This window comes from Antechinus flavipes, chromosome 4 (genome assembly GCF_016432865.1).
Source record: "Antechinus flavipes isolate AdamAnt ecotype Samford, QLD, Australia chromosome 4, AdamAnt_v2, whole genome shotgun sequence".
NCBI lineage: Eukaryota > Metazoa > Chordata > Mammalia > Dasyuromorphia > Dasyuridae > Antechinus > Antechinus flavipes.
In genome coordinates this window covers 161,678,266-161,691,992 of record NC_067401.1, presented here as the reverse complement: position 1 = coordinate 161,691,992, position 13,727 = coordinate 161,678,266, and the positions used below count along the sequence as shown (strand labels likewise).

Below are 13,727 nucleotides of genomic sequence, written 5' to 3'. Positions count from 1 at the left end.
AAAGTTTAAGCAAACAAAAATGTATAAATATACTACCTGTTCGAGTAGTCCCTCCCCCAGGAGGAGTTTTGGCTGCCATATCATCCCACCTTAAACTTGCCCAGAGTAACCGCAACATAAGACTTACTCCAGCCAATGATTTTACTGTTTGAAGTCTATATCTGAAATAAATGCCAAAAAAACCACAATAGGTAAATTTCACAAAACTAAAGAGTTCCAATTCTTCCTTGTTTCATTTAAGTAACTCTAATATAGCTTCTTAAACATTCTGGACAGTAAGCTATCCTAGATGGCAAGAAAAATGACTTCTTTGAACTTTAAAATATTCAGTGTACTGTAAAACATTTTCATACTAGGTATTTTATCTATGTCCTTATCAAATTTTTTCCTAGATAATGACTAGGAGTTTAAAAAGATAATCTATATCAGTGACGCATATAAATCAGATGATCAATAAATGTTATTGCACGCATCAAACTAACTGGGGATAGGCAAAAGGGTTAACGAGAATACCTTTACATAGATAACTCAAAATGTTAACTACCAATGCCAGAGACTTATGGTCCACATGAATTGATAAAGCTGTTGTACACTTGACATGACAATTTTATTTCATATTAAGATTTTACATATTTAAAATGGATTACAAAAAAAAATCCAAACTATGAAACAAGAAGATAAAAATTTAGAAAAGCAAACCCAAAGGAAATACATGAATTTAGATTGGACAAAGGTAGAATGAAACTGTCTGAAGTACTAGTTTTGAATGAAAAAGGTTGTCCTATACAAATTTCTGAACCCATTTAATTTCAAAGATCTCCAGATATAGAATTGATAGCCCTTTATTACTTATCAACTGTTGGATATGAGATAATCCTAATGCAACAACATTTATGAAACATTAATGTCTTGAGAGAGGGTCATTAGAGAAATATTAAACTGGTTATTAATGATGGTACAAAAGTGATCCTTATTCAAATTATTATTATTATTATTTGCATGCAAAATAGCTAAATATTTTAGGAAATTCTAATATGAATGTGAATTAAAGTATCTCCTAAGACATTTATTTCAAAATAAATTACTATAATAAGCTTTATATAATGAAGATAAAAGAGCTTAAAAGCTGTAAACTGAATTTACAGTGTTAACTTTTTTGTTCATTTTCTCCTTTTATTAAGCCCAATGTTGAATTACTTTGTTAGCTACTGACATACAGCCTACCAAAGAAAACACTGGCGGGAAAAACGCATACTGTTTCCATTCCCACTATTAAAAAAAGTAAAATGGGAAAGCTTAAAGAGAGAGAGCAGCTCTGTATTAATCTAATTTGTTGGGAATAGGAAAAAATTAGACAATGAATGAATCAATCAACCAATTAACCAACATTTATTAAGTCTACTATCCTCTACAAACTGGGCACATCCACTATGTACTGGGAACACCAAGACAAAAGTGAAAGTCTCTGTCCTAAAGGAGTTTACTTTCTTTTAAGGGAAATAAGAAACAAGTATATGCAAAATAAATATAAGGTATATTGGGAGGGAATGGATGGGGGGAAAGAGAGAGTAAAAATTAGTAAAAGTCTAGTGTAAGATGTAGCATTTTTGAGCTAAGCTTTGAAGAACATCAGAGATTCTAATAGGCAGAGATAGCAAAGCACCTTGGTAGGTAGTTTGTGCTAAATGCTTGTTTGATTGATTGAGATAAGGAGAGAGTGCATTTGAGGCATGGGAGCCAGGTTGTGCAGACACAGAGAAAGGTATAAATAGGAAAAAATGAAAGCTTCTCCAGTTTAATTTGTCAAATCTGCCTCGTCTAGCTTCTTTATTTTACAGGAATAACTAGACTAAAAGAGTCAACAGCTTTTCATAGATGGCATATTGTCTTCATTTATTCCCTCTTTATCAAGGTGAATATGTATCTGGGAAGTTTCTTTATATGGGGGATAAGAGTGGAATTGACTACTTATAAGTGACACTTTCTTTTCTTCCCTATTAAGAAGCTGCTTCCATGTAAAGCTATTAAAATTCATTAGTAATAATGGCTGATGATATTTAGGAAAAAGAGGACTTATTCTTCCTCAGTATTTCCTACAACCCAGTATTATTTGCTCCAAACAGACCTTTTTAAAATAGAAATATTCCTGTAACTTTAACACCCAGAATTTTAGTGAACAAGAGAAGATAGGGGTATGTATGTGGGGGGGGGGGGGAGAAGGGAGGAGAGAGGAAGGTAGATTAGCTATTGACAACAAAAAAGGCACACTGGAATGGGAAGCAAAGGATTGAGTCTGCGAAAGGAAAAGGGCACTGACAGAAGCTGATAAAGCATTGATGTGTTGATGTGTTTCATTTGCTCCACCACTGTGTACAAGTCTATCCGACTATGCCAATCACAATAACTTTATATGTCAACACAGATGCTAGAAGTTGCTAATTCATGTGTCTGTGCTTATATGTATATACTTACATATCAACATAAGGATGAATTCTAAAATCAACTCTAAGATTATACTTCTATATTATACTTGATTCTATTTCATCTCTTTGGTACTAACATTTCTTTTAACTTAGGAAGTGAAATAGTATTTCATAGATTTCATTTGTCACAGAACTTAGGATAGAAAGAGACTTCATGGCCACTTAATATACTCCATATTGCAAAGAAATCATCACTAAAACCTATCACACAGCCTCTGCTGCAAGATCTTTAAGGAAAGTCATTACCTCTTAAAGCAGCTAACTTTCTGTTTTTGGACAGCTTTGAGCACTACCCAGTTCTTCTTGACTTCAAATCTTGACTTGCAACCACTGCTTCTAATTTTGCTCTCTGGTGTCCAAAACAGCAAGTCCTATCCCCTTTCAACATGATAAGCCTTTAAATACTTGGCAATACCTATCATGCTCCCTCTGTAAGTTTTCTCTTCTCCAGGCTAAATAAATGTCAATCTTTCCATCAAGTACCATATGAAATAGACATTAAACCTTTCACTATCTAACATGCTCTTCTGAAAGTCTCCAGCTTATTCATATTCTTTAAAAATCTTTAACAATATTCCACAGGCGGTTTTATTCATGTATATGGTCTCTATTACTATAGTCCTAAATCCCATTAGCTCTTGACAGCCATGTCTTGGAGGGTCTGACAGTTATCTTGACTGATAAATGCACTTTCAGACCACTGAAATGCAGAGATGTTTTTTAGACAAATTGCTATCTCTATCATCTTGTAGTAGTGAACTTGATTTTTTGAATTAGGATATTTATACTTGTACAAGTGTAATTTATACTTAATGGATTTCATCTTATGAAATTCATCTAGCTGCTGGATCTTTTTGGATCCTGATGCTGTCTCCCAGTGTTTTAGTTATCCCTCCCAACTTTGTGACAATTTACATGTATAAAAGCATAAGATTATTCCCTTATCCAAGGCACCTGATGAAAATGTTAGGACAGCACAAGGCCAAGCACAAATCTCACAGTGTATCACTAGAGTTCTCCTGCAAAGATGATACCAACCCCAAAGGCTACTACTATTTGAGTGTAACTATTCTGTTGGTTCACCTAATTATATTTATCAACTGGACCAAATCCTTTTACTATTTCCCCGTAAGAATAGCACAAAAAAACCATTAACAAATGTTTTGCTAATATCTAAGTAAACTTTATCTGCAGATTCCCTGACTTACCAAGCTTATCAAATATGAAAAAATTAGTCTGGTATGACCTATTTTTAATTTAGGCAATATTTAAAATATTTAATTTACTTTAATATTTAAAGTTAAATATTTTAAATATTTTAAATTGAAAAAAAAATTTTCAAAGGTGATAAAACTTGCATAAATGAATACCAATTATCCCCACAATTTGTATTTTAATATAAAATAAGGCTCTCAAAATCTGGCAACTAATGGTACTTATTTTGGGGAACTAAGAGAACTAGCATTCCAGCAGATCCCATATATTCATCTATGAGATTAGTAAAAACAAAGTTTTGCCTTAACAACTGCCAGGTGGTCATTAAAAAAAAAATTTAAATATTTGTACATTGTAACTTTTCCAGTGGGAAAGAGGTTACCTGCTGGACAGTCAAGGATACATTTTTGAGATCGTTCTCAATGAAGACAGCTGAAAAGTGCAGAGTAATCCTACAAATCCATGAATTGTAATGAAGCTTTCCTTGATTCCCTGCAGGATTCTGCAAATCCTTCACTGCAGGCCCTGCAGAAAAATTGTACTTTTCAGCTGTCTCTATTGAATGTGTAATGGAGTGATGATATTTTAATCCAAATCAAAAGGTAAGCTATAAAAAATTTGGTCAAGTACTACCAATTAATAAAAAATATTAATAATTGAAATAAACTATAACTGCACTTATAGAGCTCTGATATGCACTTATTTTATGCTACCTCATTTCAAAGATCAGTCAAGTTCCAATGAGAAAAGAAACAATACTTTTACTTCTGAAGGAGAAAAATGTTTTTTATAGACAGGAAGCCTGCCTTATAACTTACTCAAGTAACATTTATAATTAATGGGAACACAGTGAGTTATATACAAAAGCTTCCTAATGTTGCCATTAATATGGCAACTAATACATACCCTGGCACCTGGCATATCTAACGGAACAACCAAAACTACATGAGAGTTTCCATTATTTAGATTCTCTACCCTTCTGATTTTTTTAAGAGAAGGGAAAAGGAAAAAAAGCTCAAAGGTATGGTATTTGACAAAGGAAAAAAGAACAGCAGCCAAAGTGAGAGGGAAGAGCAAGTGAAAGGGTAAAAAAAAGCCCTGGACTGGGAGTTAGAAGAAAGGGTAGTTCCTGCTCTACCACTTATTAAACATTTGACTTTAGGCAAATGACCCAAATTGGCCTTAGTTTCCTCATCTTCAAAATGAGGGTATTGAATTAAATGAGGTCATTTAAGATCCCTTTCAGCTCTAACATTTGATGGGTTTATAAACTTCAAAACAATAGTGCATGGCATTGGCAAGGCATGCAAAACAAAGAGTTACTTTTGAAATAACTATTGGAAAACCTGAATGAGTGTTTACTATGCAAAAATTTGAGTGTTACCATTCCAGCGTACTGATTTCTTTTTAATCATTCAAAAACATTTCAATTTACTTTCATCTTTTTTTATGCATTACTTAATGGAAATAAAGTAGCAATATTTCAGAAATGTATAATACTCTGATGCCATAACAATAATTTCATCACAGTACAAAATAAATGGCAACAACCTGGGAAATTAAACTATGGAAGCAACTTAGCTTGACATTTCTCTTTTACTCTCCAAAAATGAAGCTGAGATTAAATTTCCATTGTTCCATGTTCCATTATATCCATAGTTGCAAATATCATGACCCTTCAGTAATTCTTTTCTCTTATAAATGTTGATAGTTTTTTGGGTTTGAATTCTTTTAAATTATATTACATTAATATTTCTACATTTCTTAATTAAAATGTAGTTCTATAGTCTAATTTTAATAACTCATTTATTCAAAGGCATTTTAAAATCCCCACAATTACCAATTTCTTCAAATGTTTTTTAAAACACATACCTCCATGTGATACCAAAAGTAGGTCTTGGAGATGGATATGGCCATATATCCAAAGCAGGTTTTGCATTGTAATTAAAACAAGGCACCTCTCGGATGCCACCTTTTCTGGCCAACTTTTTCAAGTCATCATTAGGTAAAACAAATATGCTCTTTTTGCTGCTCTTGGTAACAAATTTTCTATAGGATGGCAGAGCTGTGCCAGAACGAGTCTTCTTAGGTCTGGAAAATTTCATTAATTTTACTTTGTCTTTTGTAGAATACTCTTTACTCACAGTCATTGATGTTACTAATGTGCCACCTGGAGTAGTCAGTGAATCAGTGACTGTTGTTGTAACAACAGTTTTACTGTGCTCCTTCACAGAGATGACATCCACATTACTGCCAGTGGTGGGTGTGCTCAGTTTTGTCACAGTAGTAGTGGTGGTGGTTACAGTGGACATTGCACAATTTTCGGTAGAGGAGACGACTGACTGCTGATCACCTTGGGAGGCCAATACTTCTGCAACTTTAAAGACAGTTTTTGATTCTGTGGCCACAGTTGATGTTGTCGTAGTGACTTCTGTGATAACTGTTTTTCTTGTAGCATTTCCATTTTCCATTTTGTTGGCAGGAAGACAATTCTGATCATTAAAGTCACTACTTAGATTAGACTCTTCACCAGAAGTAATGGGTGATGGGGGAACTTTTTTAACTTCTGAGGTGTCAACCTCCATATTTTCTACTTGATTAGTTGAGCTGCTTTCTTTACATGATGGTGAAGGTACTATGGAAGGACCATCAATAGAAGCAGCTTTTTCAACAGAATGGTGTTTTTCAACCAAATGTTGCATACTCTTGGGCCCTTTGAGTGATGTTTCTTTCTCCATGTCACCTTGGTATTTACCATCAATATCTGAAGAACTAAGTAAACATGATTTTGTGTTCAAGTTACTTTTTTCATTGAAATCTTCCATGATGACATCGCCATTCATGAATGGCTTTACAGGAGTTTCCTTAGCAATTAATGGCTTGATCTCATGTTCAGGAATTGTTTTAATACTATTAACCTTTGGTTCAATATTAGTAGTTCCTATCTTACTATCAGAGATCTCTTTCATATATTCATCTTTTGAAAATACCTTAAATTCATTATCTTTACCATTAATCTGAAATGTAGTTGCTATTTCTTTCTCTCCCTTTTCCTCAGTATCTCCATTTTCACTATTCTTTTTGTCTATTATGTTCTTTAGATGTATTTGATGATGACATTTATTCACTGAGCTCTCTAATTTCTGCTCTTGACTTGGTTTTTCACCATTAGTTTCAGTTATTTTATAGTGTAACATATCACCACCAGCTTTTTCTCTGGGTAAGTGTTCAAGAGTATGCCTTTCAGAAGACATGTCTGAAACTAAATTTAGACCTTCAAGAACTTGTTCCTGATTCCCTATGGAGCATTTCAGATTACTTTTAAGGCTATTCTGAACAAACACACCATCTTCCTTATTGTCCTGAGTGAATACAGATTCAGAGCTCTTTTCCAAAATACTATTATTTTCAGAGTCACATGCCTGTTTCCCACATTTTTCTCCCAAAGTTGTTGCTTCAGAGGTAGCTGGAACATCTGGGTCACAGGTACTTTCATGAACCACTGATTCTGAAACACTTTCAGGAAGAGAAACAGTGGTACTTAATGGTAGGAAATTATTTTCCTTTTTAGTGGCCAACATACTTTTCTCATCTTGATTGACTGGTTGGTCATCCACATTGAGGATATCATGTTCTTTTGTTTTCAGCTTGTCTTGTTCTTGACATTTATCAATAACTGCAGGTTCAGATACATCACTGATGACAGAATTTTGTTTCTGGAAGTTTGGTTCTGGACTCTGATTGGAGACTTTTTCTGGTACCTGACCTTTTGTGGAATGTTTACCTGTATAAGTTACATCACAGCCACTGATCTTAATAGTAGAGTTTTCATTATTTTGTGAATATTCTTGAATCAGATCTTCTGTTCTATTATTATTTGAAACTTGTGTTTTCTCCTGGTCAACCAAGTTGGCTTGACTCCCTTCTTTTGCTTTCATTAATACACGTGATTCAGCCATGCTTTTCACAGGACCCACAGAAGTCTTTCCTTCCAACTTCATTTTTTCAAGGCGCTGTTTTTCTTCCAATGTAAACTGCTTAACTCTCCTTTCAAGTAGTCCATCTAATTTGGATGATTTTACTTTCTTTTTGTAACTAGTCCTTAGATGAAAACCCTCACTGACATTAATTACGTCTGCTTTAAAAGAATTTTCCTCACATCTTGTGGATGAATCTGTTTTTACTTCATCTATCTCCATAGGTTCTTCCTTGATAGACTTATCACTTTCAGAATTAAGTATTCCTTTCTCATCTGTGAACCCAAAAACACTTATATTAATACAGTTTCAGTATTAAAATGTATAAATAGTTTGATATTTATGGATACAGTTTCATTTTTTATATTGCCTCACTTTCTTTTCATTCTTATGTGAAATAGGCAACATAAAAACTATGCATTTTCAAAATATATATTTCAAGTCTTTGGTATATGAATACAATATAGAATTTGGAAAAGCAAACTTTCCAATAACTTATTAATCAACAAATATATAACTTTAGTCAAGAATCTCACAGTTTTAAAACTTTACTGGTAAATGACTACATCACATATTTTTTGGATATGAAGAACTATTGTCATATAATATTTATAAACCAACTTATAAGCAGTTATTAAGAATTTACAATGTATTAGGCATCATATTAGGAGCTGGTTAAAAAGATTCTTTTATCTTAAATTATCTTCAAGATCACATAATGCTTTAAGAAAAACAATATTCTCTCTATATACATATATTTATGTATATGTATATATGTGTATGTGTATATTTCGCAGACACAGCCACACAGATCTCAAAATAAGGTTGATTTCAGATTTTGGCCAAAGTTACTGAAGACTGACTATTATAAATAACAGAGAAGTTAGGATCTGCAATGGTATATGTGTATGTGTATATTTCATAGACAAAGAACATACACAGCCACACAGATCTCAAAATAAGGTTGATTTCAGATTTTGGCCAAAGTTACTGAAGACTGATTATTATAAATAACAGAGAAGTTAGGATCTGCAATGGTGCAGGAAGCATTTGAGGAATGAAATAATAGATTCTTGAAATATATTTATGTATGCATACACACTTACATGTGAGCATTAAAAATATAAACAATCGTTGTCATACCTTTTCCTTTTGTAGCAACTGCATCTGAAGATGTAATATCAACTTCAGGTTTTTCTTTAAGCATTGTACTTTCTTCCTTAGTTTGGTCTTTCTTCTCAGAAATTTTTGTAGTTTCCATTTCAATTTGGTCTGTTTCTTGTAGCATTTCTGAATCATTTGCTTTACATTTCTGAGGGCAGGTCTCTAATTTTACTTTTGTTGGACTTCGTGTTAGACTTTTTCTCTTATCTAGTTCACACTCATTTTCACCAGTGTCAAGAGTTTTGGCTAGAAAGAACCAAATATTAAAATAATGAGATACTACCAGTATTTTAATAATTCTACACACTTATTTTTATATAGCTGATATAGTGAAATGTTTCTTTTTCACTGTGAATCAAAACCACTTAGGTACTAGGGTCTCAGTATTTAACAATACATAAAAATATATTATAATCTTGGTATTACTCATGGATATGATAAATTTATTTTTATTTTTTAAATTTTAAAAATTTATAGTATTTTATACTTATTAACTTATTGCTCAAAAAAAAGTCAATTTTGTTTTTGTTTTTTACCATCTCCACCTCTCCCCAAATCTATGACTCAGGTTCAGCCTTTAGCACAAGAAGAATAGTAGTGACAGATTAGTTGGTGTCATTTTAGAAATCTTCTGTAGAGTAACTATGGATTGAAACTCTTTAACTACAAATATTTTCAAGATTTTAATGTCCTATTTAAATCGAAATACACTGTAGAAGAAGTGATTAATCATATATGCTTGTATTGTTTAGGGAGGAAGGGAAAGATAAAGGGCACTGGACATAGATGAGAGAGGAGATACCACAAGAACACCAGAGTAAAGGTAAGGCATTAGTGAAGGGAAGAATAGAGAGAGAATAAGGAAGATAGGGAGTAATAGTCTTCAAGTAATTTATAGTTCTATTGTGTAGGCTCTGTTAAACTAGTGAATGTAAGGTAAATAACAATTGATCTGCACCAATAATTTATACTAAAGTGACATTCCTCACTCGGAATATTTTTATTTAAAAAATAACCTGGTCCTACTAAATAATCTTAAATTATTGAAAAACCCCCAAATTTTGTTATAGAGTGATTTTAAATCAGACTATCAAAAAATGTTATTCTGGGGGCAGCTAGATGGCGCAGTGGATAGCGCATGAGCCCTGAAGTCAGGAGGACCAAAGTTCAAATATGACTCAGAATTTAACACTTCCTGGCTATGTGAGCCTGGGCAAGTCACTTAATCCCATTTGCCGCAGCAAAAAAAAAAAAAAAAAAAGTTATTTTGTCAAATGAATTTATGGTTGATTGATCAGCATATATAATTTTTTAAAAGTCCTTTCCTAAAATCTAAAAATGAAAGAATATTCTCTCTTTTTTTCCTCCTTGTGTTCTATACACTTAAAAATTATTGATTGCTTTGGCTATAAAAGATAACTTCCCAAACATACAAATAAACTCCATTATAAATCTATTAGTGTTTACATTATATTGTAATTGACTATCCACCACAATGGAAATTTAATAATATATGACAGAAAAAGGGTACTGCCTCCTTCACCACTGCTACCTCTACAGTAGCTCAGTCTGGCTTGTTCCTTTGAATAGCTTCCACATTATTGATTTATCCAATGATGCTACTCAGGAGATGTGGTGCTGGCTCAAGGCATAAATGCAAAGAAGTCAAAATCCAACTAGATAGCACTACTCCACTAGTGGTTATAGGAAGGGAAAGAGGGAGAAAAGATATCCTGGACAATCTTGAATAGATAACCAGTTTATTATGTAAGTAAAATCTCACTAAACAAATACATTCATAATAAAACATTTCTTTATAACAAAAAAAGAACATTTCCATGTGTTGAGTGACATATTGGAATAACTATAAAAAAATTCCAATATAATAAAATAATTTGGATTATTCCTTAGACTGTAATGGATTTCAATAAACAAATATTACACATTCACTACTTAGAAGACTTTTATGTCATGAAGTACATTATAAAGACAGATTATAATGTTTCGAACAATGCTGTATATAAAATCAAACTATCCTCATAGTTTCACCATTTAGTCCCTCAGAGCCAATTTAGTAGTTAGAGAATAAACACTGCGCTGATAACATCCCACCTGCTGATACAAGTCCAAAGGAGCTGATTATCTTGAAAATACTTTTTATACATAAATAGTAGCTAATTAATTACAGAGGCTAACAATTTACTATAAATCACATTCTATAGAACAGTGTTTACTAGGCTGCCATTAAAATAGTCACACTATTCAGAATCTTTAGGGAAAGAATGGTGACATTTATCAGTTTGGTATTAAAGTGCTACACTTAAGTCATGGAGACCTGAATTCAAATTATGTTTACTTAGCTGTGTGACCTTGAATAAGTCACTTACAATCTCTCAAAGCCTCAGTTTCTTCATCTGTAAAATGGGGGTATTAACAGTACCTACATCACAGGGCTATTGTGAGAATCAAATATATTAACATATATAAAGTACTTTGTAAATCCTTAAAGCACTAGTTTTAGATTAAATATTAATCCTTAAATCTTAGCTATTGTTATTAGCCATTACATAATTCTTACTCCTCCATATTCTAGAACTTCATAATTAATTACTTTGATAGAAAGTTTCCTAAAACACTTTATATACTTACCTTCTATATAAATATCACTTAATTTTTTCAGTGGCATCATTATAAATGTTTATTACTATACCACGCTACAACATAAGACTAATGAGGTATACAGAGATAATGGGTCCTGTTTACTTAAATAAACCTCAGGCACATCAATATCGGAGCTCTTGCTTCTCTACTTCACTGTCAGTTGTCACTTCTTTCCTATTTCTAGTACTCTTTCCTAAAATACATTACAGGTTGACAAACTAAGTAGCTTTTATTTTGTCTAAAAACTAACAAGCTTGCTAGAAGTAAATGGGATCAGTGTTTTTGATGGGCTCCACTGTAAGTAAATAAATGAACTTATACTATTGTGGTGGCTAAGTCTTATTTAGACACTTTCTGATTCTTGACTGTTGAGAAAAACAGCATTGAAATAAAAGAAGTGTTTTGGAGACTTATGAACCTGAACAAATGTTGTTTAGGTGATGTGGTCTCTAGGACACCTATTTATTTATGAAGCTCTACTATTCTGAGTTTCCTTATTTCTTTTTAATAATTTTTTATATTTTATGAATAAAATAAGATACATCATTTAAAATAGGTTTTATTTAGAAAGTAGGAGAAAAACCTTTTTACCTAGGAAATGGCTAATGAAGTTTCAATAAATAAGAAATTAAAAACAGAAAAAAAATAATCTGAGATACTTACTATCCAATATTTTCCTGTAATTCACATTTGTGTTTCCAGGCAATTTAGGGACAAACCTATGAACATGTGTTTTACTAATCCAACTCCAACCACCATAGCCCGTTACTCTATATTCTTCTCCTTTTTGCTTCCAAACCTATTAAAAAGGGAATTATTTTAATTAAGTAATATTAATTACACATTTTATAAGGTATTTGTATGTTTTATATAAATAAGATCATATTCAGCCAGACATCTTCATCTAATAGTTCTTTCATTAAGGATAAAAAAAGAAGAATATTACTTAGAAGCCATAGGAAGATAAAAAGGAAAAGATTCTCTCTCAATGACAGAAAAATAAAGATACGAGGAAAACAAATAAAAAGTAATCTGCTTCTATCTTTGCCATAGGTAAAATAAATAAATATATATACACATATACATTTGTGTATATGTATATACACTATATATATATATAAATAAAACTCTTCCCATATATAAAATGTTACATTTATAGTTATCCCAATAAGTTAAATAAAGAATTAACTTTTATAATGAAATTTACAATTTGTTTGGACAAAAAAAATTTAAGTGATCGAACAACTATATGCAAGATAATTAAAAAGGACAAAATATAGTTATTTCTGTCAGTAAACCAAAGGACATTACAAACTTCTTAAATACTCAAATTACAAAATAGAAGGCTCCTAAATAACTAAAAAAATTTTATTGACATTACTATTTACTATTATTGATTCTATACTTTAATAATTGAACTGATTTTCTATCATACTCCAAAGAGGCTATTCTAAACCCTTTTGCCTTAAGCACTCATCCTTTCAAAAGAGAACCTCATATATGACCAAGAAAATGGAGGCCATTTCACCATGAGCTCTTCTTCCCTACTCTATACCTCAAAACCTTCTTGGATACTATCCCGTATTTTTTTCTTTTTTATCCAGTCTGATCAACTGTATTTGTACTTTCTTTTTACCTTTTCCACTTACAATTCCTGGTTTCTTTGAATGTTCAGCTACAGTGATAAATCTTCCACATGATCATTTATTCCTGATCTCTCTCATTGCTAGTGCCTCTTCTTAAGCCTAATCTACCTTGTATTTACTTTTTATAGATTTGAAGATGAATGTGTTGTTCCCCCAGATGTAAAGTTCCTTCATTTTTTTCAAACATTTTTTCCTTCTTTGTATCTCTGGTCTTAATAAATTGACTTAGGGCATTTAATAAATGCTTATTGACTGATCACTAAAAGACTTTTATGAAGATTACCTGATGCTTGATTGGAAATGTATATTTCACCCATGTGGCTTGCTGCATTGTTTCTTCCTCCTCCTGTTTTCTCTCTTTTTTTTTCACTTTTTCCTTTTCTTCTCTTTCAATGGATGTCATTCTGTGTAATCTAAAAAGCAGTACAGCATTACAAAATACCTTTTGAAAGACTTTGGTAGTTTACATATCTGAATAACAAGAATTTAAAATGAACAATTTACCAGGAATATTATCCCATTAAAATACAATTATTTCTGAATGCATAATATTAACCTCCACTAAAAATCATTGTATCGTA

At 32.1% G+C, this 13,727-nt stretch overlaps 1 protein-coding gene across 9 annotated transcripts in view; it reads right to left on the bottom strand.

Moving 5' to 3' along the window:
- The window catches only part of BPTF (bromodomain PHD finger transcription factor), a 171,289-nt gene that overhangs the window by 56,885 nt on the left and 100,677 nt on the right, over nucleotides 1–13,727 (bottom strand). For all 9 annotated transcript variants that reach the window (XM_051995268.1, XM_051995264.1, XM_051995270.1 and 6 more), the window contains 5 exons: nucleotides 13,430–13,559; nucleotides 12,164–12,299; nucleotides 8,819–9,085; nucleotides 5,571–7,950; nucleotides 37–161 (listed from right to left, as the gene is read on the bottom strand). In XM_051995268.1, coding sequence (XP_051851228.1) covers nucleotides 37–161; nucleotides 5,571–7,950; nucleotides 8,819–9,085; nucleotides 12,164–12,299; nucleotides 13,430–13,559 — 3,038 coding nt within the window. The remainder of the gene's footprint in view (nucleotides 1–36; nucleotides 162–5,570; nucleotides 7,951–8,818; nucleotides 9,086–12,163; nucleotides 12,300–13,429; nucleotides 13,560–13,727) is intronic.